At 45.8% G+C, this 27,848-nt stretch overlaps 2 protein-coding genes across 5 annotated transcripts in view; one reads left to right on the forward strand and one right to left on the reverse strand.

Moving 5' to 3' along the window:
- The window catches only part of LOC142560814 (tRNA pseudouridine(38/39) synthase), a 28,461-nt gene extending 11,502 nt beyond the window's left edge, over nt 1–16,959 (reverse strand). For 2 of the 4 annotated variants that reach the window (XM_075673180.1, XM_075673182.1), the window contains exons 1-6: nt 15,031–15,284; nt 12,894–13,009; nt 11,168–11,369; nt 5,541–5,625; nt 2,547–2,652; nt 650–710 (exon numbers count right to left, since the gene is read on the reverse strand). In XM_075673180.1, coding sequence (XP_075529295.1) covers nt 650–710; nt 2,547–2,652; nt 5,541–5,625; nt 11,168–11,369; nt 12,894–13,009; nt 15,031–15,114 — 654 coding nt within the window. In that variant the 5' untranslated portion in view covers nt 15,115–15,284. Of the gene's footprint in view, nt 1–649; nt 711–2,546; nt 2,653–5,540; nt 5,626–11,167; nt 11,370–12,893; nt 13,010–15,030; nt 15,285–16,856 lie in introns of those variants that run through there. The other 2 variants (XM_075673183.1, XM_075673181.1) reach the window with 2 other exon arrangements.
- The window catches only part of Pgm1 (phosphoglucose mutase 1), a 39,732-nt gene continuing 28,176 nt past the window's right edge, over nt 16,293–27,848 (forward strand). Inside the window, exon 1 of the mRNA XM_075673184.1 lies at nt 16,293–16,634. Within this exon, the coding sequence (XP_075529299.1) occupies nt 16,398–16,634 (237 nt within the window). The 5' untranslated portion in view covers nt 16,293–16,397. The remainder of the gene's footprint in view (nt 16,635–27,848) is intronic.

A 27,848-nucleotide genomic window follows, 5' to 3' on the forward strand; every position in this document is an offset into this window, starting at 1 on the left:
AGCTAGTAATCTTGTTATATAGAATGCATTTTGCATCACACATTTTAAGTATTCCCCCTTGTAATGTGGTTAGTTCTGCTGAAAATGTATACATTTTTCTTTTTCTTTGCATCCTTGTCTCAATTTCGTAGTTTTGCATTTCGACCTTTGTTGCTTGCTCAATTTTTGCATATGTCCGAATTATTGAACTCCCCCCATATGTAATGTCCCAACGGGCCTTTAAGGCAAATTAAACAAAAAAAGGAAAAGAAAACCATACAAGACAACAATATTAATTTTATTTTGCCAAAATAAAACAGTTTTGTAAACTTTTGGAAACTAAAAGTCACTGTCATCACATTAAGCGTGTGTAACATACTTTAGCTACGCCATTTGCATTTATCTTGGTTGCGTTTCGAGTCACTTCTTAACTAAAGCTCTGGATGTTGTGCTTGAGAATTATGAGCCTGAAGCTTTATGAGGGCTGTCAAAGTGGTTTAAGATTAAAGGAACACTAGACAGTACAGCAGCCAGTAGCAGCAAGAAGCTTTTAGCTGATGAGCTGGTAAAAACTCTTGCAACAACCATAGGTGAGACGACGATCCGCTTTGAAATCAGCCATGGACATTGTGGTGCCTGCGAGATCAAAAGATATGCAAGGGGTCCTCACCTGGACATCCAGGCTGCCTCGAGGGAAGAAATACCGGTAGGTCCGCTGGCGACAGTCGAAACTGCAAATGCAAGTGACTGCAGTCACCACCACATTGCAAACTACTCTGATTTGCTTGCTGTCTTTTGAGCAAAATGGTTATCCTTTAATGAGGAGTTATCGCATAATTATGCTTTCAATGATCAGAAGCCACTTGAGACGACATCGTTAGAAGATGACATTGTTACATATGGCAAGAGATGACTATGAGGCAGAGATAGGACAGAGGCAGCAGAAGTTATAAAGACAGTAAAAAATAATTTGCTGAATTTTTAATCGATAGTCAGCTCTGTTGCATTCTTGTGGCGAAGGCTAGAAGCAAGAACGGTCAGAATGGTTTAAGATTATAAAAATGCTAAACGCAGTACAGATTATGTAGCGCTTAATATTAAGGACAGGGATTACAGCCACACACAAGTGACGCACCTGTGACATTAATGTTACACAAATTCTACTTTGAAAACTCATGACCATTAATATACATGGCAAAGCAGGTACTGCGCACATCACGAGGTAGAAAACCAAACATGTTCACCGTATGAATAATCTAATCCACAGGAGTGTTGCCTCCCAGAAATGTAAATTCTTTTGTTGACGGTGCACTTGATGCCACGCAAGTTGTTAATGTTCTAAGCCTCTGCAATCACTCCCATCAAATCACTTCTGTTTTCTTGCAATTACCTTGCACTGATGGAACAGAACCTCACATTTACAATCCTTACAATCTATGGCTAGCCACTATCCTGTGTTTTCTTTTTTTTTTCACATTGCTAGCATCCTTGCGCAGCTTATCATATAAGCATCAGCCCGACTGACACATGAAGAACCGGCCGCAACGTCAAGGATATGCGATAAACAATGCCTTCATCGCATTCGACAAATACAGCACAGCATTTCTTGTTGCACAATATTTTACCACTGGCAATTCTGTTTGTCATTTTGCCAGTTTGCCAGGTGCAGAAAACAGTAATCCTAACTTTGCTTGCTGGATCACCTTCAAGTTATGTGTCAAACTATAAGTATACAGAACAATCCGAAATATTTGTTTTCTTGCCTTTCTTTGTTGGCTGTGTGTGTACTGACATTCTGAGCCGGTGATTTCTTATTAAGAAGCTTCTCTGCTACGGGGAGTAACAAATGCTCTGGCTAATCAACCTCCAAAAGACTAGCACACCTCTGGCAGAAGCTGGTATCCATCAAGTAACACAGACTGAAGGCAGACTCTAAGGTTGTTAAAGTACCCTTCCAAGAGCTTTGCAACATTTGTTTAATGGCAACAGATGTCTTAGCTGCAAGGAAAACTACAACTGAAAGAGTCATACAATTCTTTCACGATTCAAATCACACGCTATAAATGACAGCTTTTCCAATTTTGGAGACCAGGAACTATTGCCTGCTTTGAGTCAGGGGCCCGCACAGAGAGGGCATCACAATCCCCCAAATAGTGCTGACTGAAATTAGGAGAGGTGGCATCAGCAAATCCTTTTTTTTTTAATTATGTAAACTTGGACGAATTGTGTTTAATTTCATGCTGAAATTAATGCAATTGCTTATTAACAGAGGCTGACTACAGCTTACCAATTTAAAAACAAACGTGCTGCTTCGTACTAGCTGGTGCCTTATATATCATAGTGATGGCACCAATCCTGTCCTAGACTTGTGTCACTCTCTCACTAACAAGAGCTAGGTTTCCAGTTAAAGTGACGCCTTCAGCAGCTTGGAACACTGATCGATAGCCCTTGAGCTTGTCTTAACATTTGCCTTTAGCGTTTCTTTAATGCACTTGCAAACACTTCGCAAAAAAGCTCTGTTACATATCGTGCGTACCCTGTTTCAAACAAAAAATGCCAGTACACACCGCGCACTGAAGGCTTGGTCGACGGGGGCCCAGGCCAGCACGCGAATTTCTGGTGGCAGGACACCGTTGAGGATCTTGACATAGTCCAGTTCCTCCGCCCGGGCTGCTGTGCAGAATGCCAGCGGTCGAGCAGCGGCCATTGCTTGCCTCCCCTAGCAATTGCCAGGCAAACAAGCTGCAGCCTCCAACCCATCATACCAACCACAAGCTCACACTAACGCCATATAAGACGAACATGTACTAAATGTGCTTAGGACTAACTTGAAAAAGCGCCTGCTTAGGACAATGTTTTAATGAATGGTTATTCTGGCAATGGTTTTGGATCGTCTGCCCTTGCGCTTAACACAGAGACAACACCTTACAGTACATCTTGTTTAATACGACGTTTGTTTAATATGACGCAGTAAGGCGCTTGCTTCGTACAGAGTAAATGGCAACAACATATTGGGCCTCTTTCCGCTTCTGGCTACCCGTGGGCTGCCAGAACCTGCCAGGACAAATTTTTGGTCTGGCAGCTCTCTGGAAGTTCTCTGGCTAGCAGACGACAAAAAGAGGCGTGAGTGCTCAGTGCTGCCTTTGTGGGGACTCTATAGATTATGTGGGCTGGCTCTTGAGGACGTTTATCTCGCTCACAGAACTGGCAACGGCCACCGTCGGTGCTCATTAATTCTGGCATTACCTTCTAAAGCCCATTCCTCCTTGCGAGATTGTGCAGTATGGAAGGCAGCTAATATTTTAATTTCTTTCTTTTTTTTTTTGGGGGGGGGGGGGGGGTGTGTCCTATGAAGATTTTTGGTTCGAAAGACACATCTGGGAGGCCATAATTTCATATCTTTAAAGGGGCCATGACACCAAATTCTTTAGCTTGAATTATGCATTGTACGTCAAACCACATACCTCCCACAATAAGCTAGCAAAATTTTAGTGCATTCGATGCTACAGAAAATTCAAGTTTCTTATATCGCAGTTGAACTGTACGGCAGTCGGGCAGCTCTGACAGGTGACGAAATGAAGTACATCCCATGTGGTTAATGTCCACAGGATACACATGATTTTGGTTTTGCATGTGTGTCGATTTTCTGGCTTGTTTTTTCCTCACGCATGTGACAGAATTGCAAGCACAATGCAACAAGATGTTACATCTTGTTCAATATGTAACAACTTTTTTATTTACAGAATTGAATGCATTATAGCACTTGTTTGTATATGCTGTATCCCCACCCCTTATGTACATAATACCCCTACTACGGGGTCTTTAAGGAAACGAAATGAAACGGCGATGCCCTTTATGAGCCATTGGGTTCCATAGCTTGCAAAGCAAGAAGACTTTGGCGTGACATGCAGATGTTTTTTGGAATGTATCGGAGCACTTGACACAGTGGTGGCCCCACACTTTTTGACATCACACAAGCTAAGTCGAAATGGCGATTGCTGTTGGTACAAGGGGCTTAGAGGCAGCAATTCAAAAAATAAAATTCTAGGTTAAAATTTACAATGAGAGTCTAACAGTTGTTGTGTGTATAAGCACACTGGCCCCTCTACTCTCAGTTACAGTGATATGCTGACAATAGTTGTGTCATAGCCCCTTTAATCATTGTTCATCTTGGCCCACATTTGTCGCACTTCAACAAAAAACTATAATTGCAGTGTCAGTAAAAATAATGGAGATGCCATCTGACATTGCCAGAGCAAAATATATGGCACATGCTGCATGTCAATGTAACTGTTACAGACGACACTCTTCATCCACTGGTGAGGACAGCAACATCTTTGTCTGGCATTGCTGCAGATGGTGCATACTTCTGGATTTCAATCAAATGAGAACTGGCATAACATGGCCAATAACTATGGAAATTATCAAGACTGCTAACAAAAGTAATAAACAGCTGCTGAGCCAGAACCTTAATCCCACTATTGACAGCAGCTGTTCTCCAACATGGCTTTGCAATGACTTCTTTTTACGGCGCATTGCTATGACTCGTCACTATTATACATTGTTGCAATGGTAACCTTATGCACAGCTTGAAGCCAGGCTGGGTAGCAGCTGTTAACAGCAGCACTGAAAGTCTGCTTCAATGGACATTTACAGCTGGTGTCCCAATGCAGCTTCAGACAATGTGGTAGTATTATGGTATGATATGTGATATAGTTAGTGTGCCAGTTAGTGCAAAGAAAAGGAAACGAAGTGTCAGGAAACTTCCGGAAAATTGGACCAAATACAGTTGGACTTTCATATAGAAAAAAGATCAATATAACAAATTTGTCATGTGCTTTATTTCAGTGAGAATTCTACAGCTTGTAATGAAAACCAAAAGCGCAAGTTCCGAGACAACATCAGTTACAGCTGGGGGGGCTCGGCAAAGTTACACAGCAAAGTGAATTGGTTTGCCCACAGCTGAAAATATGTATTCTGTTATCAAAAATGTCAAGCAGTCAGCAAGTTCAATTCGAAGCTGCACATTCTGTAAATGCATACACATTTTGGCCAACAGCTTGGTTTGGATGGTGAACAGCCAACAAGGCAATGTGTCTATCGTGTGGGACCACACTGATCACATAGCTGCATTTGTTAATGGTGCAAAGCGCGTTTATAATCCAGCTCTATGTGCCACGTTTCGGGACAGTGGCCACTGACGTGCCATCAAAGTTGACAGGAGAGCTTTTGCCAACCAATCAGAGGCATCACACTTGCATTTCCTTTCCACAGACTCAACCATGACTTTTTTTTTCTTTTTTTGCCGATATTAGCATGCACATCTACCACAAATATAGAATACAATGAGAGTATGTTCATGTCAGCTGAAACTTCGTTATAATGAGGTGCAACCGCAAATGAAATAAAAGAGAAAGGGGAAAATGGAGGGAGGGAGGAAGCCAAGCACTGCAACTACCTACTGAAGCAAAAAAAAAGAAAAGAAATAAAGGAAAGCTCAGTGCAGAAATATAACTCTAAGAAAATCTTCATACACCGCATGTACAGTACTAAGTACAAACCTGCACTTGTGTTTGGTTGATAGCCCTCCTGGGCAAAGACCCCAACGCCTTCGGTCAGGTTGGTGCGCAGGTCAATGGAGATCACCTGCATAGGAGCAAAGCCACATGCTGTGATTACTACAATGGACTTTGTCTTGATTATAGTATTACTCTGGGGGCTTTCTTATGCAGTATCAGCCATGCGAGCAGTTCACATTTTAGATTGTTTCTTTAAGAAATGCTTCTGGACTGTTCTAGTACAGTCATTAGGGTGCTCTCTTTCTTTCGCACTATGTGTTACAATAGAAATGTCATGCACTGGCACTCCTATTTCTTCTTACTTCAACATATGATGTCTAGACACAGGGCAAAATTAGCATTGCATCTGTTAGCGGCTACAGTTGCAGTAATTTTTTTTTTAAATGAAGCTTTCCTTTATTTTGTGAGTGGTGCTTGTACTGAATTTTTAGGTTGTCACTAAGTACACAGTTTTACAGCACTTGAAACAAAGTAAAGTCATAGTGCCTGCACTATTAAAATTTTTTACACCTTTGAGGGTTCACTATTGCCCTACAGCAATGATGAGAATCAATGTACTGCCCTGCAACAAACAGTATGGCATGCTGATACGCGTATGACATTACTGCTAGGAAAGTGCCAAGCACACACAGCTTCAGAAAAAACTGCAAGCAGGGTTAACAACAATTACCATGGGACAAAATGAGACCATTAGCTGTGCATACAGTCAGGGTATTCTTTAAGGAAAGGCTGGCCCCCTCCCCCCCACCCCTCCTCGGCAGGTCAGCTGTAGCAGTGCGGTATGCACTCGACAAGCACTGATGTGATTTTATTACCAGAAGTGGCTTCTGCAGGGCAATTTTAACTGTCCAGTTTTTCTATTAATGATTTAATCGCAATTGACAGGTTGATGTAGCATAAACAAAAACCGGAAAGCAGATATTGTCGTACTGCTGCATGCAGTTGCCTGAGACACTGCATGATGGTAACCAACCTTGTTAGACTAAGATTCTTGGCATAGCATACTGTTTCAGGAGCCACTTGAGCATAAAGCGACCTGCTCATGACTCAGTGAAGATTCAACTTGGTTTTTTCAGGTTACCAGTTCATTTTAATGCGTTTGCTTGTGCATTATTAGCGCTGTGTTACACCAAAGACGTGTGCATTTTGTCCACTTTTTGTAGGTAACTAGGTGTGAAACCATAAGATATATTGTTGAAGTGCCTGAAATTATCACGGAAGCAAGGTGACTGATTTTCTGTGCTGCAGCTTGACTTACTTGCTTTGCGTTCACATTTGCCTTTAACCCTTTAACCCCAGGTTTATTTTTGAAAAAGCCTTTCCAAAATGCCAATTTATCAAAGTGCTTGATTGAACTGCCAGATTAAAATAAATGCCCGAAACACACTCAGGATAATATACCTACATGCAGAACACCCATAAAATTTGTTTCAATTTTAGAGAAAGCTTGAGCGTACCTGCGCATGCCCCATTTTGGAATCAATTTGCAGCGGGGTACAATGGCTCGGGAGCAGAGATTGCCTGTGGCTTTGTGTGTTCTCTGTTCGCGCCCACCCAGTGTAGAAATGTGCATCATCTCAAGCTTCGGGGACACATTAAAGCTAGAGGCAACAGGAAGCGTTTGCTTGTCGCTGCTGCTCATCTTCATCATGCCTTTGTTCTGACAGTGAATTTCCGAGGTCATCAAGTAGATGTGTTCGTGTTTGCCTGTGCGCACGGCACCATGCTTGGCAATTTATTTAGCGAGAGAATATTTACTAGAAATTATATGGCCCATAAGACTGCTAACCTCGCTTTTTATAACTGTTTAGTAATTTGCTATTGTAATTAATGTTTCGCCTTTCGGGCGAAACTGCAATTTTTTTCCTGTGTGCTTTCTGCCTTTTTTGCCAGCTCTACTGCTGCAATCCTTTGACCCTGTGCTTCACTTTATTATACATAAACTGATGTATATAAACTGATAGTCGTGGCCGTAGCACAATTGGTAGTGCAGCGCTCGCGCAATGCGGAGGTTGTAGGTTCGGATCCCATCGGCGGCACGTTATCTTTTCATCTACATTCATTTCCTTTTCTTCCTTCCTTTATAGATTTTCATTTCAACCACAGCAGCTGATTTCATCTATCCTTTCCTTGGCTTCATTGTCTGTTGACTTTTTATGGTCGTGATTAACAAGATTCGAGCCCCTCGGTTTGCCTTCTTCTCGTGCATATATGTATGTATATATATATATATATATATATATATATATATATATATATATATATATATATATATATATATATATATATATATATATATATAAGGCACACGTACGACAGAAAACTTTACTAACACTGCGACAGATGGTCCTGCCTTCAACAGAGTGATCATTCTGACGAAGGCAGAAGCACTATATTTATTTATTTATTTATTTGTTTATTTATTTATTTATCTATATATTTATATAGAAACACATAGGAAATATACCAGAATGTTATGAATGTTTCTGCAGGGGACTGGCTACAGTCCGAGTGAAGGTCAGGTCCCGGCCGAAACGTCAGTAAAATCTTGGTATTCTTCCTACGTGCCTCTATTGTTTGACCTGTTTCATTGTCGGATCCTGTGATTCAATGTTTCACTGATACATATGTACAGGCTGTCCCAACTAACTTTAGCCAGAGTTTAATAATATGCCAATACACTCTAAGACGACGCGACCAAATGCATGTTGCAGGTTATTGTATGGGGTAAGTCACACTAATTTTTGTATTCTCCTTAACCACATAATTAGTCCAGATTAATTACCTGCGAAATAAAAAAAGAACACACCCCGTGACATGCCCATTTGCATACCATGATTGCAGTGCTCCCAAACGTTCCGCATACAAACGACCATAGCATTCAGCTGGGTGTACTGCCGCTTAGAAAGCAACAGGGCAACCGTTTTCGCAGCACAAGTGATAACAGTTGTTGGCGTAAATCACACAACCAACACCTGAGCCGCAGCCCTGTCGCCTTTTACATACAGTCTACACTCGCTACAATGAACCCGCGTACAACAGACTTTTGGATATAATGGACAATATTTCAGCCTTAGTTTGTCCTACCTATCTTATTAATGCAACGAAGTTTGCTTTTAATGGACCATGCTACAACGGACTATCGGCTACAGCAGATGAAATCAGCAGCAGTTTTTTTCAAAATCGGGCATATAAAACATACTTTTGCCATGTCGACACAGGCTGACAACTGACTTGCGAGGGTCAGCTGATGATCGCGACTCAATCTCGCGTGCGCGAAGAAGGAGAGGCGAAAACGCACCATTTTATTTCGCGTGCAAGGCACATGGGCGGGGGGAGGTGAGAGGCAAGGGAAAGGGGTTTTTACTCCAGCGGCTGCTGCTTACGGCACAGCTGTCGTATCTTGAAAGCAATCTACGATGTGAACAAAGTGCGCCCAGTGCCGATATCTTCGTATGTGTTGTGCTCTCGACATTTAGTTCGCGTTGAAGCAAGAGACAGCACGAAGGTCAATTCGCTCGCTGCTGCTGCCGTGCTTATCTTGCTTAATTTGCTATTGCAATCGATGCTTCACCTTTAGAAGGAAACTGCGACTTTTTTTGTTTGTTTTTTACTTAGGAAATTCGTCCCTCGCTCTTTGCAATAAGGTTGTTAGACATTGCGACGCAAGTTTCGGAAGGGAGGTGTTTCAGATATTATGGACTTCGAATAAATCCAGAATCTAATATGAATACAGCAAAAGAGAGAAGCAGGCAGCGTGTCTCAACCGAAGCAGCTCAGGCAATCTCGAGCTCGCGCCTTTCGGACGACTGGCGATGTGGCTGCAGTGCCGCGCATTCCTCTTCACTACAATCCCCCCCCGTAGGAAAAGGAGCCATCCTGGCGACTCATGGTGAACATGGAACCGTGGGGTCGTAATACGGCTTCAGGCGTTGTATGTGGACGATTTCACGACCACGACAGCATTGGTCCGTAGGTGGCGTGACAGGCTCGACAATATAGTTGATAGGCGATGTCTGCGCTACAACACGGTAGGGTACTTGATATTTGGAGACAAGCTTGGATGAGAGTCCAGCAGGAACGGCAGGAACCCACAGCCACACAAGGGAGTCCGCACGAAAGTTACAATGCGGGTGATCATCGTCAAGTCAAAATTTTTGTTGCCATTAGCCGACGGCTGTAAAGGAACGGGTGAGCTGACGGCATTCCTCTGCGCGGCGGGCAGCTTCAGAGAGGGGCGCACATTCGGATGAGTCGGGTCTGTACGGAAGAATGGTGTCGAGGGTAGTTGAAGGTTCGCGGCCATACAAGAGGAAGAATGGGGAGAAGTTTGTGGTCACCTGTGGGGCAGTGTTGTAGGTGAACGTGATAGATGGCAAAATGAGGTCCCAATCAGTGTGATCAGAGGTGATGTATTTGGAGAGCATGTCGCCAAGGGTGCGGTTAAATCTTTCCGTCAGACCATTAGTTTGAGGATGGTAGGCAGCGGTGGTGCGATGAACGATGCGGCATTCAGCAAGGAGCACGTTTATGACTTCGGAGAGGAAGACACGTCCTCTATAACATTAAAGTTCGCGAGGTGCACCGTGATGGAGGATAAAGTTTTTCAGGAGGAAGGATGCTATATCACGGGCGGTGGCAGCAGGCAGAGCGGCTGTTTCTGCGTATCACGTCAAATGGTCGATGGCGACAACTATCCAGCGGTTTCCGGAAGTCATGCTCGGAAGGGTCCATACAGGTCAATGCCAATGTGATCGAAGGGCCTGGCAGGACACGGGATTGGCTGGAGTGGACCAGAGACATGCTGAGCAGGAACCTTGCGGCATTGGCACTGAGGGCACGACCGAATGTACTTGCGCAAGAAGGTGTACATGCCACGTCAATAAAACCTGAAGCGAAGCCGGGTGTACGTCTTGAAGACACCCACATGTGCACACTGCGGGTCAGTATGGAAGGCTGAGCATATTTCACGACGAAGATGTCGAGGTATGACCAGCAACCAGTTGCAGACGTCAGAGACGCAATTCCGGCGACAAAGAAGTCCATCCTGAATTTCGAAGTGAGATGCTTGGCGGCGCAAAGCTCGAGAGGGTGAAGGAACCGTCGCCTGGTTTGAAAGGAACCGGATAAGAGTACTAATCCAAGTATCCTTGCATTGCTCTGAAGCCATGTCGCAGCCTGTTGGGAACGAAAGTACTTGGTCAACGGCAGAGAGGCAGGCATCGCTTTCAGTTGACAAGGGCGAACGGGAAAGCGCGTTGGCATCGGTGTAGCGATGCCCAGACCTGTAGACAACGCGCACGTTGAAATCTTGCAACCGCAAAGCCCAGCGAGCTAATCGACCTGAGGGGTCCTTCAACGTGGACAGCCAACAATACTTTTTGTCGGATTATCAAGGTCTGTTGTAACAAGAGTTGACTCTGTGTATGTGTGTGTGTGTTTGTGTGCGCATGTATATCTGAGCAAGTGTACGCATGTTATACTGGTTCACACCCTATGAGGACCCCCCCTCCACTGAAGGGAGACTTTAAACCCTGCCGTAAAGGGTTTATACTTCTTATGAGTGTAAGCTTGGGTGTGAATAAAAAGAAAGTAACCGGGAAGGTTACCTGGGAGAAGGCAGAGACACCCTTGTCGGTGCGGCCACACCGGTGGTAGTGCGCCTCCATGCGGTCCTCGAGCAAGCGGGTGCGTTCGAGAGCCTCGAAGAGTGCCGCCTCCACGGTGTGGCCAGTGTCCTCCTGCAGCACATAGCCGCTGTAGTCCCAGCCCAGGTAGAGCAGACGCAGCGCCACGTGCCGCCGCTTGAACCTGCGCACACGGTAAATGCACCTAATTTCTCACAAAGGCAACGGCAGATGCACCTAATAAAGACAACAGCTATGTTCTAGGGCTTTAAGGTGACAACTCCACAATCTGACTATGAGCCACACGTGGTGGGGGGACTCCAGATTAATAATGACCACACGGGGTTCCTTAATGTGCGCCTATATCCAAGTGCATGAGCATTTTTGTATTCCGCTCCCATCAGAATGCAGCTGTTGCATCCGAGATCAAACTCACAAACTTGTGCTCAGCAGTGCAACTTGCCACAGGCACCCAGTTACCATGGTGGGTCGACAAACAAAATGCAAAGGAAACCTAGGGTCGTACAAGCGGCTGTAGAAAGGAACACATTGAGTATAACTTTATAAGGGCTCTGAAAATCGAATTGGGCATTCAGTTTTCATCCACTGTAAGGAGAATGTGAGCCTTGGTGACTACCTTAATAGTTTGCACCAATTTTCCTAAATTTTTCTGCACTGAACTCAGGAATGCACAAAAAGTCCTCTGAAGCTAAACGATTTACAGTCAAGGTAACGTCCCAAGGACCCCTTCAAAGGGACCCTGTGGGATTACTTGGCACAGGAATTTAATCTGCAATTTCATACTCGCCACCAGAATGTCACAGACACAGAGACACTACAGCAAGTTGGAGTTAGCAGCAATGGTGAGAGATACAGTCACAACACTTCCTTGGGTCAGTGCAGGGTGGCTCGTGTTTTTCCGAGTGCCAGTCACAAGTCTTGATTCCGGTCTCGCCGATGCCTCCGATTCTGTGTAAACACGCCAATGGCTTTCGTTTATTTACATCACACTGCATTGACGAAGGCTAGACAACTTGCTGTGGTGGAGTAGAGGCTATGGCAATGTGCTACTAAGCTCGAAGGTGCAGTATCAAATCCCAGCTGCGGCGGCCGCATTTCCATGGAGGTGAAGTGCAAAAACAGCTGTGTGCCATACATAGGGTACACGTTGAATAACCCTGGTTAGTCAAAATCAATCTGGAGTCCCTCACTAAGGTGTGCTTCATAACCAAAACGATGGTTCTGACATGCAAAACTTCAAAGTGTAATTTTTAGTTTTGAAGGCTACAATAGTTTTAGCCTCTGCTTATACGTTTTGCAGTCTATGGTATACAGGAAGGTACACCAGTGACGTGGAAGGCAGCAACAGCGCTGGTAGCAACATCTCGTGGGGGTTTGTCCAGCCACATAGTGTTAGAAATATTTCAATTCATGCTGTCCTTGTCATAAAGAAAGAAAGAAAGAAAAGATGTCACAATAAATTCATTGCTACACTGTTGCCGATGCACTTACACGAGCAACTCAGTAGCACATAGACATCACTGCAATTAATAGCTCTCAGTACTCTGGTCGAACTCAACGCTGCGAGATAGCACCACCAGTGCTCACGTCTGTGTGTCTGGTATCCTGGTAAAATGTACACTGAGAAGCCAAACTCTCCAATAGTTGACGACAAGCCTGGGCGCAAGCACAATGCAACGACACTGACCGGCTGAAGTCAAATGGCCTGACTGGCCGCGCGGTCTGCGGCTTGTCTTTGGCCTGTAGGAGGTTTTGCAGCTGTTGCACGTGTGTCTCCAGCTTTCGGATTCGCTCCAGAAGCGCCTGTGGACAAATGAATGAAAGTGCGAGGCCACAGTTTCAGGTACAGAGGGAACAGAGTTCAGAGCAGATTCACTGCACAGGATCCCGCTTGTCACGCATTGCTGCAACAAAGCAGGAAGTCTGGAGAGAGTCGGTTCATTTTTAACGTTGAGAAATACAGCACTGCAGATGAGATATGGAGGGAAGGAGACACAAGAAACACACCATGCAGGTTCTGTCGGAGGCTAATTTTAAACTGCAGAACTTAACTATCTAAATAAATGCGAAAAAAAACATTCGTTTAGCATCCTGTGGAATTATAATGCGGTCTGTTGCATTTTAAAATGTGAAAATCTACACACGATTGGGAGAAGATTCTTTATTTAGCCCATCAAATCTTATCACAAAAGTTGCTGAAGATTGAAAAATTTAGAAAAACATCATGTATACAAAAGTTAATCGTCGGCATGAAGAAAGAAATAAGCAATACTAAATTTCATTAAGTTGCATGGAAATCTAAAGCGAACAAAATTGGCATGTTGCTCTAAAATATATCACTAATTTGTAAGACTCTTTTAGCACATGCGATTTGTGTAAGTAATGCAATAATTTGTTTGTCTGATTTAGATGATGTAACAGATAGACCTTAGAGTACTGTAGCGATTGTTTTTAGTGTAGAGCTACAGAGGTGTAAACCTTAAGCTTCCTTTGTTTCGTTTTTTGACTTATGTAAAACGTTTGAGGTTGTCAACCAAAATTTTGTACAACCAAAAATGTTGTACACCTGAGATGCATCAATGAAATAAAAAGACATCCAAGTTTTGCAAGCATTCATATAAGGCAATAACAGCTCCACCGAGGGAAAACGTTTTGCTTCCTTCCCTCGTTCCTTTGGGCTATTTGCTTCCATTGCAATCATTGTCTATGCTTTTTGCACATCTGTTTTTTTGCTTTCATTTTAAATCTACAGCATGTTTAATTAAGTAGTTTCATTTGATGAGTGTCTGGCACTGCTAACTATTACAGTTTTCTTCCTGCTTTTTTTTTTTTTTCAGCCAACAGCAGCTCTCACACAGTTTTGAAGAAAAATGCAACTTAATACAGGCAAAAGAAATCCGCCGGTTCACCCTTCTTGTAGTCATGTATGGAGTCTACGTGCCTTAGTCTTTGTTGCCTATTTTAAGCTACGTTTCTCTTGTTTCTTTTTCTTCTTTCTTTCTTTCAGCTTTCAACCAACTAGCCCGTCAACAACTACTCTTACTCCTATCGATGTCGGTTGCAGACAATGAGAGGGCCAGCGCCGCTGCTGGCATGTACATAGAGCTTAGCATGAATGCTAGCTACATGTGAGATGACACGCCACATGCGTCCTACAAAAGATCGTTTCACGCGTTAATCGTTTATCTCGAGTACAGGCACCGGCGGAGACAAAACAGTTCCGTAAGTTGCAGGGAAAAGTTGTAAAACGTTCACAGCATGTATCGCAAGCGTGTTGTTTGCGCGCTGCACGCGATTTTCTGAAAAATGTACAGCAGTTTTGATCAACGAGCAAAAATGGAATGCATAAGTTCACGTTTGGATACACTAGCGAGGAACACCCGTCGATTCGTGTAGCCACTTCGTGAAACGTTTATAGTATTTGAACACAGTTAATGCATGAGGCTCGGCGATCACTGGACGTACTACGCGCACACAGCATCACTCGCCAAGCGAGTTTCTGGATGTTCTGCTACGGCTGTGCGTTGCTTGCTCTCTTAAATTATGAACGCGTAGCATTGCTCGTAAAAGGCACAGACAACAGAAGGAACACAGTTACACGCGCATAATAAAAAAAGAAAGAAAACAAGCCTAAGAGATCCTCTCTAAAAACAGTCAGCGCACTGCAGCCAGCAGTGCATCCGCGGCGCTGTCGGCACTTTGAAACACCAGAGTGCATCCGACGAAGAGACCCGGTGATCGCATAACTGGACCGCAACGTTTTCCGGACGTACAACCGGAACAACGATTTAAAAAAGAAGTTAGGCGTGCACATTTCTTTTTACCGGTTTTCCAAGATGCATCAGGTGCTGTTCGGTTGTTTTTCCTTCGCGGTTTTTGCGGTGTTCATCCCCGTTATCGGCTTCCATAGCGACGAAGCGGGAGTATTCTAAACTGGTTTAGAACTTACAAAGATGCCACAACTGTGATATCTAAAGAACGACAGCGATGGCTCTAATAAAAGTGTAATGTATGCAGGCTGCTAAGCGCACGTCGCGAAATTTGTGGAGGCGGCCATGTTTGAAAACCGGCTATTGGCTCGAACAGCTGAGCCAAGTCGAGTCAACTGATGCCAAAATGCGGGAAGCTTCGCGAGAGTGCCGTGCCAGTCCAACCAGTCATTCCATGCATAGAGTTTCCTACAAAATTTTGTAGGAAACTCTATGATTCCATGAACCTACAAACCGTTTCCTTGCCAGCTCACCCAGGCATCATTCGACACGCTTTTCTTGTGTTTAGCGGCAGTATTTATTGTTACATTTATTCAACGCGCCACGTTGTCGTGCATTTTCTTAAGCAGAAGAAATGTATTTTATTCATTTCAGCTCGTACATTGCATAGTTACCGATTTAATATATTATTATAATTATGTATTATTATATTATTATAGTTCTCTTTGATTAATTCTTTTTTAAAACCGTAACCACGGCTTTGAAAGCCCGTGGTCACACACCTTACACTGCGTAATGAACTCAAGCAAATGCTTGGTCAGTGACCCTAACTACCCTGCGCTAATAGAATGAAGAAAAAAATGACACGCGGTTTTATCGCATGTTTTGCTAAGTGCGAATGTTCGCGTCACCTATAAAAAAAAGCCGTGAGCTCATAGGCCCTATCGAAAAGCACCTTGCTTCTCAATAACATCGACGCCGGAGAATTATTGAAACACTGTAAATTCAATAGTGCCACCATACTTCAACCATACCAGTTGCAGCGAGGAATACAACATAAATATGTTGTTTACAGTACTTTTTCTTAAAGAAAGAAAATAACCTTAGGCTACACTACTTCTGCGAATGTCGCTTTCGACTGTTCTCATGGGTTGTCTTGTTTTTGGCACCACGTGTTCGTTTTTACGTGTATCCCTTATATTTACTCGAAAGGGCATTTTTCAACAGTGTCGTGTGGGCACCTGATTTAGTTCTATTTTGCCAAACAAGAACGTTGACCCACTAGCCTAAATTTGCTTGTTAATACGAGATGAAGAAAGAGCGCTTTCGACGGTGGCGCCACGCGACGGCAGTCGTGCGTGCACCGTTTGCAACGGTGGCGGCGAGCTCCGCGTAGTCCTGCTGAGCGAGAGCAAGACGTCCGCGTTGACCCCTCGGGGACGTCTGCTCGAGCGGCGGGTGCCACCAGGAGAGTCGACGCGATGCCGGTCGAAGTGGTGCAGGTGCAGCCGTTCGAGGGCCAAAAGCCCGGCACCAGCGGGCTGCGCAAGCCCACCAAGACGTTCATGCAGCCAAATTACACGGAGTGCTTCATCCAGTCCATCTTCGACACGGTCGGACCCGACCTGGAAGGATCCATGCTCGTCGTGGGCGGCGACGGACGCTACTTCGTCAAGGAGGCCACGATGACGATCATTCAGATGGCCGCCGCAAACAAGGTTCGTGTACTAGCTGTACGGCGTCTAGCCGGCTCGCTGGAATTTCTAAGTACCTCACTGCGCTCTTCGTTGGCATATATACATGCCAGCTCTAATCAGTTCCGACGCGCGTTTGTTTACAAACTCAACCGCGCTCCGATGCTGACGACCGGCAGACCCGTGATAGCGCCTACGTGTGCGCAAGTAAATGCCTCGCAAGTAACACACACGTATACCACTTACCATGTAGAAGCCTATTAAAGAGAAGCGGAAAATGAAATGTCATGGGACAGCAGCGCGATGACAGGCCGGGATGATCGAGCTTGAAATGTGTTCGTCGCGTGTGTGCACACGTGACGCTCTTACGTGAGTTTGAGACTGGTCACGTGACGCATACCGGCAGGTTCTTTGCAGTCTGTGAAGGGCTTGTCGTGTCGTATAATTCCGTACGCGGCGTTTTAACACGGATGTTGTGGCTTCTCCGGCGATTGATGGTCGCCGCTCCAATAATGTGTGCTCGCGCCGTCTCGCATCGTGTTACTGGTTCAAATTGCTTTATTCGAGACCGTTGCGAGATATAACGCCTGCGGAAGCGCCACTTCCCTCCTGTTTCCCCCTCACCCCCACCTATACCGCCGTGCCAGTTCCCGTGTTCCGGCGTTATGATTCTTAGAAAGAAAGAGAGAGAGAGAAAAAAAAAAGCACTGCCAGTTTCCAGTATTGCCGCTTGTAGGCGCAGAAACTTCTGTCGACATTTTGCGTGCTCTCATTTCACGGTCGTGACTTTACATTCAACAGTCATAGGAGTGCCGCCATCGCGGCCGGACTGGATTCGAACCCTCACCGTGCTCTCCAGCAGAACTCCCTCCGCGAAACAGAGGACAATTAAGAGCACGTCTAAATACACGGGAACGGAGAAATCGTTCTTTTTTTGCAGCCACTGCACCGAATTTGATGACGTTTGTTACATATTTAAAAGAAAAAAAAATTAAAAACGTGACTTAAGAAAGCGAAGTTGTTATGAGGGCCGTCGAATTTCTAGTAAAATTTTCAGAAAGCGAAGTCATCAAGTTTACAACTCTAAAACTCAGCGAATAATGATGCCACAATTCTGCAAACTACTCCTTATCATAAATCTAAAGCGGACACAAGATAACGTATTATACACCCCCTTTGAAGTGTGCCAATAATTTCTGAGTTGGACGTTGGAAAAAAAAAAAAAAAAAACGTAAACATGCATTGTAACAAATCCACGTAATCCGTAAGTTCGTAAATCAAATTAGACCGCTTTATAGGTGCTCTCACGGATGCTGATTACAGGACTTTGATACTTTGCTTTTGGTGCGCAGCTACGGGCTTGTTGTGCGAGCTGCAGTGTCACAATGGAGAGCTATACCGACTCGCCAAACTTTCAGTATACCTATAAAATTGCTTCCTATAGAGTCCCCCACTAACATTCTCTCTCTCTCTCTCTCTCTCTCTCTCTCTCTCTCTCTCAAATGCAACAAAAATTTAATTTAAAAAAATTGGTCCAGCTGCTGTCTCAAAGGCATTTCCGCGCTTTACATGGATTTCTGTAAGCGGCGTCGAAGTTGACCTCGAGCCGACCCCTCGAATCAAAAGAAAGAAAAAAGTGATCAGCACTATATATACAGACGGCGATGGCTTAATTTTTTCATTAACACTCCCGTTCTCCTCTGATCGGGAGGTCATGTAGCCCGCAACGAGCAATGCGCGTATTGAACGTGGCCCCGCATCCACTTGCGTATACGGCCCCCCGACTTGAGAGACTTGTGCCAACGCAAATGGAAGTCTCATTGCCTGAGCAATTTCTGCAGACCGTCGACAAAGTGAATGATCTGTGTTGCGTCAGCTCGTAAAGATGTGTGCGCACAATGCCCGAGTCAATAACCGTTTACACGCTCACGTCGCACATATTGCATAATTCAATTCAAACTGGTATTCTCCTAAAACTCTATTTACGTTCGTATCGCAGGAGAATTGGGTTGATTACTGCAGGAAGTGAGGCGCAAATTTTATTTCGAGCTTCGCGCCGGAACATCGGCGCTGACGAAGGCCTCTATAGGTGGCAGGCCTGTGCATTCTGCTTTATGACGTCATGTTGCTTGGACCGAAATTTTCGCTGCCAAGTCCGGCGTCGTGAAAGCGGTGACGTCAAAATCGCCGCCGTTTACTCAGGAGCATGCCCATTAAATTCTATGGCAGTCGGGCAAGGTAACATGACGTCATGGATGGAAGTGCACGGGTCTTGTGCTATCTAGGAGGCGCTGCGCCGGCGCGACAGCTGTGACGTCACAGATTTTGGTGTACCCGTCTGGGTTATTCCGGCGCAAAAAAAGTTCCTGGGTACGTACTATATTGAATGTTTGGGCACCCCATTTATTTTGTTTGTCTTTTGTTTATTTTTAACCGATAAAAGATCCAAGACGCCTGGATTAGGCTTTGTCTGATATATGAAGTCGTTGTAATCGAGGTAGTGCCGTAATCCGTATTTCCTTCTCGAACCTATTCTGGCTTGCAAAGCCTTCTCTTGCGGTAAGAGCGGCCTTACTAAGTCTTTCCCTACCATGGGGGAAATAGGTGTTATTTGTAGGTTACGCCAGATCTTTTTTTTTTCTGAAGAAACCACTGCAATGAATATTGTATGTAATGCATAACCAGAAAGCAGAATGAATGTACTTTTCACCCGTAAAAGTTTTATTAACGAGATGTATGTCATAGAAAAGATATAAATTGCCGGAATCAATTAGATCGTGGGATAACATTGAACAAAGTTTGTAAAGACACGCTTGTATCTACTAAGAAAGATGTGTAACAAAATTTACGAGACATACAAAATGTATTGCCGTCTGATAGAGACTATCTCCGAAAAAAATCTAAACTTTTCATTGAACAGGCATTTCACTACCAAAGTTTAGCTGCAAGCACTACAGTTGCGCGTGCCAGGCTGCGGCCGCCGATGTTCCGGCATGGTTGGCGTCGTCGTCGCTCTCAGCCTCAGTCCGACGAAACGGCTGCATCCTCGGAATAGCTGCTGCTCGATCCGTGGATAAAATCAGCCGCGGACGTAGCGGAGTCACGAGATCTTCGACCTTTCGAAGCGCGCGCGCCGATCCCGGAGGCGGCCATTTTTGCTTACTATCTTGGCGATCGCGAAACTTCAGAGCACGTTCTAAAATTATCGCCTGGCGGCAAAAAAGCAAACTGCTTAGAAAATAAAAAAATATAGTCCTCCTCCTCCTTTACGTCCGTTAGCGCGGTGTGCCCGTGAGCGACGCGGAAAATGTCGAAAGCGGCGTCTCAAACCATCGTTAGAGGGCTAACGATGTGCAATGGACGTGGTACGGAAAGTGCTCCCGTTCTCAGTGTCACTTTAAAGCGGCACTAAAGAAAGACACTGAATCACTGTATAGACTGATAACGCTTTCTGACAAAACCTTATTTTCGTTAATTTTGCGGCAGGAGGTTGATTACTAGAAGAGAAAATGAAGTTCACCGTTGTATTTTTATAATTAAGCGCCGAAAGCTCAGCGCCGGTATACGTCATTTTGACGTCACGATTTTCAAATTACAGTATATTATCCTTGTTTTTCATATTTGAGCAGCTGTGGCTTAGTAATTGTTATCTGAACTCGCTATGTATATAGATGTTGCTTCTTTCGCAATACAATGAGTTTCATACAGTTACCGTAAAAAACTAGCTACACCCGTGCAGACGCCGCTAAAATCCGTGATGTCATAGCCAGCTGATGCGAGAACTTCAAGGCGTCTTTCGTTCTTGACTCATTTCTGGCTTACCAAGCCTCTTCTCACAGTAAGAATGGATTTTCGGAATCCGTGAAAGATAATTCATTTAATACGGTTTAAACAAATTTCCTCTTTCGCGGTGCTTTAAGTCAGCCCCTGGGAAACGAGAGAGGAGAGCTTGTCCACGTGCGTCGCTAATCATTCCGCTTGCCGGGCTTTGCGCACGAAGGGATTAGCGGCGGACATGTGACGCCTTACTGCCTAATCTCTTTCTCACTTGCCTGAAGAAAAACACTTAAACTGGCGCATAAGAGTACTTGCACCCGTGACGCAAGATTGCCCCCAAAATACTTTCACACCGTTAGCTATACCCACGACGAAATTCGTGGAATCGCTCGTGAAAAAAAAAGAAAGCGATACGGCTAACCCTGTACAGTACAAAATTACGTTTTCTCACTGATATCGTTCTTTGTCTTGGGAGGCGAAGGCGTCTCCCATTATTACGGCACCCCGCAAAACAGCTGGTATCGAACACTTGCCGACCGCAACGTGTGCACCTGGACAGATGGAAGTCACGCGAATTTCTTTGCGTGTTCACCTTCTTTGTGAAACCCGGTGCGTGCATCAGCGTTTGTTTTCTAAGCGATCTCGACAGACGGTGAGGCGACGGCGCGTTTTTCGAGCGAAGCTTGTATTGGCTCACAAGTGGCGTTCTCGTGGTCATGCTAAAACCCAGTTGCTCCCAGAGCAGAGCAGCTGCGGGAAAGGGCGGTTTGATGAGCTTACAGGTGCGCCGGCGCCGGAGCGTGAGTCATTAGCAAAGATTGCAGCTGCATAGGCGCGCGCTCACTCCACGTGCGCAACCAATCAGAGCCGTTTCGCTTCCGCCAGGGAGAGAAAGGGAAGGAAAGGGTCTCGCGCGCTCCGCGCCGGCTTCGTTTCCGTTCAGTTCAGTCTCGGAAAACGGATGGGACGGCCACGCGCTGTGCATTCCCCCGAGGAACGGGCAGCGTTCGACGAGCGGTGGCGAGAACTCGCCCGTGAAAGGGCTCGCCGTCGGCGCGCCGATCCAGCCGTTAGAGTCGCTCGAGCCCAGTGAATCCGACAGGAACGAGGAGATCCCGAGCTGAGCGAGCGGGATGCCGAAGCAATTCGGCACCTGTGGGTTACTTAACCGTGACGAAGGTCAGGTGCACTCAGCAGAAGCTTCGCTTTACCCCCATTATGTCGGTAGGGGAAGTTGGTCATTTTTTGTAGGGCAACCGCACAGTGACGTCACAAAACCCGGCTTCCTTTCGCTTCTGTGCATCCCGTTATACGACGTTAGCATTTCAGAACCGGTATATGTCGCGAATTTTTTTTTTTATTGTTTCCCGTTCATGGTCGTTGGCTGCAGACGCAACCTGTTCTCGCGCTGCGCCGCGACGCGTGTTGATGAGACGCACTGCAAATCGCGCTGTACTTTTCCCGAACCGCATAGCGACGCGCATATACCAACGGCGGCGTATGCACTGCGTGCTACATGAGAGGTTGCGTGCACGTGATTCTCGAAGATGGATGGGAAGTTGCGCTTTCCGTGGTTCTAACAAGACGCAAACGAAGAAGCATGCACCATCATTATGTGCGTATCTTCGTTCTGTTGCCTTGTGCACAGCTGTGCGCGCCAAAAATAGCGCATAAAAAACACTAATGATATCGAAGATTTGTCGCAAATGTCTTGAAACACTTCCGATTGAACCTGTGCTGCAAGTTCGCGTAGTATGCGTAAATTATCTTAGTAAAACGAGTTGGAAGGTAGACGGCTGCAGGTGTTTGCTTTGGTTACCTTGCTGTGGGTGCACTTCCGCCATTGTTATTCGCAGTGGTTTACACCAGGCGCAAATTTAACGTAGAAGGATGGGTGCTTCATGTGTGCTATAGACACAAAATACTTTATATTCTTTCTCGTAAACGACCTTCCCGTAGAGGGTTCTCGCCTGGGGTCCACATTCTGCAAACTTGACAGAACATCTCGGGAATCGAAAATCCTTAATCCGTCCCGTAGCGGTATATGCTCTTTTAATGATTCGGAAGACGAAAAATAAGAATAATTCCCGCCTGGAAGAGGGGGTACTATCGTATTCAGCTCTTCGTCTGTGTCTTGTTGCAGCTGTGCGGCACACCTTAATTCACGCTCACGCGCGCGCGAAAGAGGCACAAACGGCGCTTAATCTGGAGCACTCCGGACTCCCTCGTACCGAGCAGGCGACGCTGTACGTCAAGAGCGACGGAAGGTCATCGCGAACCGCGGCCTCCCTCTCGCTGGCGCCTTGCCCGGCCGCGCCTTGAAGTTGGCGCTGTCTCTTGTCTGACAAGCGGGGCGGATTGTGACCAAAGTGCGACGGCTTTTTGTTACTCCACGTGCGCCGTGCATGCTATAGAAACGGCTCGCGAAGCTGTTATGTGCGAGTCCCTTCACACTGTTGTCGTTGGCCACCGTAGCAATTCGACGTTAAAGAACCCCAGGTGGTCCAAATTCCCGGAGTCTCCCACTACGGCGTGCCTCATAACCAGATTGTGGTTTTGGCACGTAAAACACCATATTTTTTTTTAACCATAGCGGTTCGCTTCCTCTTACCCTTTTGGTTAGCCTGCGACACTCTTTCTTGAAAACTGAGAACACGCTGCAGTGATTGCGATGTCTCTCGATGAATATATTCCTTAAAGTGTAGTTTGAAAGAAAAAAGAAGACCTGATAAGGGCGCTGATATAAAGAGCGCAATGTTTACTTTCACAATTGAACAAGTTTTCCCTCAGTTGGGGGAATGCCGACAGCAATGTTATGGTTATTGCTCATGTATCTTCATGCGTCGCAGTTATGCTAGCCCTAAATGGTTGCCATCTGACAAAGTTGGTGCTCTAAAGCGACGAAAAAAAAAAAAGACTGTGCAGTCCCCATGCACTGTGGGAATCGATGTTATGCGAATCACTTTTTGCAGGTACCTGGCTGTCTAGCGTTGTTGGGGGTTCCGCAAAGCGACACCACGTGGACCAGCGGGTTCCTTTAAATTGAGTAGTTGTGTCTGTGACGACAGCAGCAAGACGACGATCGCGTTGCACGACGACTGCACGACGTTGCACGACGGCAAAGGCTCGATTTCTACGCCGGCCGCTCGACGCGAGCCTACGTCGTGGCAATTGTTGGTTTCTACATAAGTAGTGAACGAGCGTAAGCGATAGAAACACGGCTTGTGACGTCAGACTACGTGTTAAACAATCGTACGTGGCTATGACTGTCATTAAAAACTGCGATGGCATTTGTGCTGCGGCAACGAACTGTTAAAGCGGTTGCGGCGCTAGGTCGTGTCTCGAACCCGGCTCCGTATGGTAGCGTGGCGGAGGCTTCGGGCTGAAGAAATCAGGAGCTCGGAAGTTGGGAGAACGAAAACCAACAGGTTTACTGGCACTTGAACACAACTTATTTACATCGTTGAATACGAAAAACAGAAAAAAAGGTCAAGTGTTTAGCAACGAGCGTCAGGATGATCCTCGTTTTCATGGCCCAGAGCACTTTTTTTTTCTCTCCGCATCGTCATTATAACACGTGCGTTCAAACCCTCCCTCCTGGTGGTAGCCAGTCACACACAGGTCACAACCCACCAGGCCATAGGCCAATGAAGAAGCACAAACACTGTTCCAGACTTAATATCGGACCGGCGGCACCACTAAGTTCCAGCGGGCGCAAAGGTGGAGAGGGAGTCTAGCCATGTGAATGGGAGAGATCTTTTACTGCCAACTGGTTTACTCCGCTGCTCCTCAGTATAGGAGAGGCACCAATTCGTGGCAGCTTTCTTCTGGGAAACTTCCACAAGCCCTTCGCGTCGTCTCTGCCTTCCCCGGTACGGCAACTCTTTCTTCCCTTTGTGGCGCGTCTTCTCCAACGAGGGGAGCTTGTTAGGAGGAAATTAGCAGCGCCTAGCATCGCGTTTGAACTGTCCTCCACTATCTTCCCAGCGTGGCTTTTGCATTCTACTTTTGCGCGTGATAAACAGCATGTTGTCTACTGCAGTCATAACAAAGCATGATTAACTTGGGCGACAGTGAGCCCGGTACAACGGCGCACGGTTTCTACGTAGCGTGCTCCGAGGATCGCTACGTCGTCTCCGTCGTCTCCGCAAGTGCCACGCCCCGCTGTACCTACCAGCAATTGGAAATACGCGTCCCGGAGACAGCGAAGTCTAGCACGGCGCCTCAGAGCTGGAGCTCTCGCAGAGAACGAATGCGACGAGGCGCGCGGGGCGCATGCGAGCATCGAGCTTTTCAATGAGCTGGCTGGCTTTACAACGTTCCTAGTTACTTTCTTAAGTAAAACATCGTTTTATGCATTCATGCACAAAAGTAACTGGAACGCCAATGCATTTCTCCGCGAAGTTCGGGAATTAGTATCTCGATGTCGCCTTGAGAGTTCGTTCCAAGTGGATCCGCCTTGCGAGCTCCACGGCTAGAATTTGTAGATTTCAATATGGGCCACGTAATTACATAATTAGCTTGAAAGGTAATTAGTGAAATTTTGTTAATTAGTCGATTTTGCATTTCAATTTTTTTTTTGCAAGTAGTGTCCGCCGCTTCGAGTGTGCCACCTCATCAACTAGAATTGTGCTATCTGCTACAAGCAACCACTAAGTTTTTTGAACGTGTTCGCTGAAACACCCTGTATTAAAGTTTCGGCGGTGGTAAAGGCAAGGAATGGGAACAATAATTTATCCTACTAGTCTGTATGTCCGAGAGTAGTACAGATTTGTTTGTTTTGAAAACACCATGCGCAGCAGTATTAATTTTTTTTTTTTTTAGGAATGGTTTATTCGCATTTCGCGTGCATGATGACTCCGTACGATCCTGTTCTTCTGATGGACAAGCGCGGTTGTTCATTAGGATTGATCAAATGATTGATTGATTGATTGATTGGTTGATTGCGCCAGAGTACAAAAAAGTCTTGATGCGGGAGCAAGTAAGGAAGACGTGCGTGGCGCCTAACTACCTCTCAGCTTTTTACGGGCAGCTGAACTAGCCCGCGGTATATAAGAGCCATAGGTCGGCAAAGTGCGAATATTGTCACACATTCGCTGTTATTTTTGTGGGCAGTGTACTCAGACTTTCACGTTCTCACACTTGTCACACTCACCCAGGTTCCTATTGGCGAGCACTCACACTCACCAATCCTTAATAAATCGAAAGAAAAAAAGTTCTCTTCCAATGAAAATGTGCCGATGATAAACCACTATATGATTATGAGGAACGCCGTACTGGGAGACTCCGGGTTAATTTTGACCACCTGGAGTTCTCTAACGTGCATCCAAAGCACGGAAAACAGGGGTTTTAAGTGCGTATCATGCATTCCCCCCCCACCCCTTTGCCCGTCGGAATGAGGCGGCTGGGACTTGATCCCGCGACCTCGAGCTTGCACAAACACCCAATTCTCCTTGATTGTCGTTTCGTTCACACTTACTGGGGTTCACGCTCAGGAGTCATTTCCCACTCACCAGCACTCGCCCACATCCACTCACACTCGCCGACTGTCAGGCGCTTTCATTCGTACTCACGTCCAGTCATGATGATCATGATGATCATCGGCGTAACCAGGCTGATGATCATCATGATCACGTGCAGTCACGCCTTTCGTCCCTCGCCACAACGCTCCATCTCGCGTCTGCCGTGCGGGTTACGAGTCGGCGTACTCGGCAATGAGTATGCCGACATATGCACAGAGGGCACCAGGTGAAGCGAGGACGCGGAAAGATGTCGCGAAAGGGGAACACCCGTGTTCGTTCGATATCGCGTCAATGCTGCCGCTTTCCGGGGCTCACTGTGGAACGCAGCGCATCGACTGCGTTTGGCTTCGCTGTGTGCCACCGTATTTTAAATGCGTAAAGCATTTATATGCCTACCCAGCGAAAAAAAAAGAAAAAAACAGTTCGCCCGTTCATTTGTCACGTAAGACGAATCGCTATAAAAAATTAATGTATGAAACAGAATAAATTTGAGAGGAAAAACTTTGTAGGTGGTCGACGAGCAGTCAATGAGTTCATAAGGATCATAAGGAGTGATGAAGGGTTAGATGAGTCTTATCACGGTTGATAATGGCTTGACGTGGATGGATAACGTGCTAAAGAGCGATAAGAGCTCATAATGGTCGGAGCAAATGTAATAAGGTTAATAAGCACTGATAAGGGCTGGTAAGGGTCGGATCATGCCATATAAGGTTGATAAGGACCGATAATAGTCGATAAAGATTGGATCGATTGCGATAAGGTTCATACCGATCTATAAGTATTGATAAGCCGCGGATCAAATCCGATAAGGTTGATAACGACCGATAAGGGCTTATAACGGTTTATACTGATCGGATCAAGTTTCATAGCATTGATAATGACACCGGGCTGCGTGGAGATGAACAAGTGGCACAACGCTCATGCATACTTAGATAACTCCCAGAGGAGTTTCTGCGTGATTTTTTTGCGAATAATAAGCCATTCCACCCTTTACGTTCGTGTGTGACAACACGTACCCTTTCCGGACTGCTGCATGTAAGCCAGAAGCACACAATAGTCCAGGCTCCTCCAGCTGACTGGTTACCCTTGACTGTTCAGGCCTGTGGGCGCCTGTAAAGCTGGCTCTTCCGCAGGCGTAGTCTCAGTAAGGGGAAGCCCACCTCAGTGGCTTCCTTCGTTTTGTGTGTTGACTTTCGCGTAAAGAATTAAAGGTGATAGATTACCGGTTAATCGGTTACATTGTTTGTTTAATTTGTATCTTATTGCATTTTTACCTGTAGCGTGGTGGTAATTTGGTAATTTTTTAAGTAATTCACTACTGGCAATCACTCACGTTTTTCTTCAAAGGACAGTGGTTCCTAAACGGCCCCTCACCACACCCCCCCATAGGACCGTGTTAAGAGCGCTTTATCGCAGGAATTTTTCTAATTGGTTTATTATCAGAGGAGACAGGAGAACTTGGGATGTCGCGTCGCCATGCTGTGCTGGCGGTGAAGGCCAGCTTCACCGCCAACATAGACACTCTTTCTTTGCCTCGACTTGCGTACGCAAGCGGCCGGGATACGTTACTTGTACTGGCAACACTGTGCAAGTAAATAAAGATGGCGACGATGTGCAGGGTCACGGCGGCACTGTCGCTTGGTGCTGTGCTCAAGCTTCTCGATCTTGGGCGTCGAATCGCGGTGTTTCGTCGAAGCCGAAAGGGTTATACTACTTGCAGCCGGTCACCTTATATTGATCATTCTCAACGATTTCAGCGACGGAATAGAGGGAATAGCTGCTGTGCGTGGAAAGGTCCGGCTTGCTCGGCGAGCCACATCGCATCGTTCTTTTTTTAAAGATAGAGCCTTTCAGAGGAACCGGAGGTTAATGAATGTTAGTGTTCGTGCGTATCGCAGGCCTCTCCAAAAGGTGCAAACGCTTTTGCGTGACGCTGCTG

Source organism: Dermacentor variabilis, chromosome 10, assembly GCF_050947875.1.
Source record: "Dermacentor variabilis isolate Ectoservices chromosome 10, ASM5094787v1, whole genome shotgun sequence".
Taxonomy (NCBI): domain Eukaryota; kingdom Metazoa; phylum Arthropoda; class Arachnida; order Ixodida; family Ixodidae; genus Dermacentor; species Dermacentor variabilis.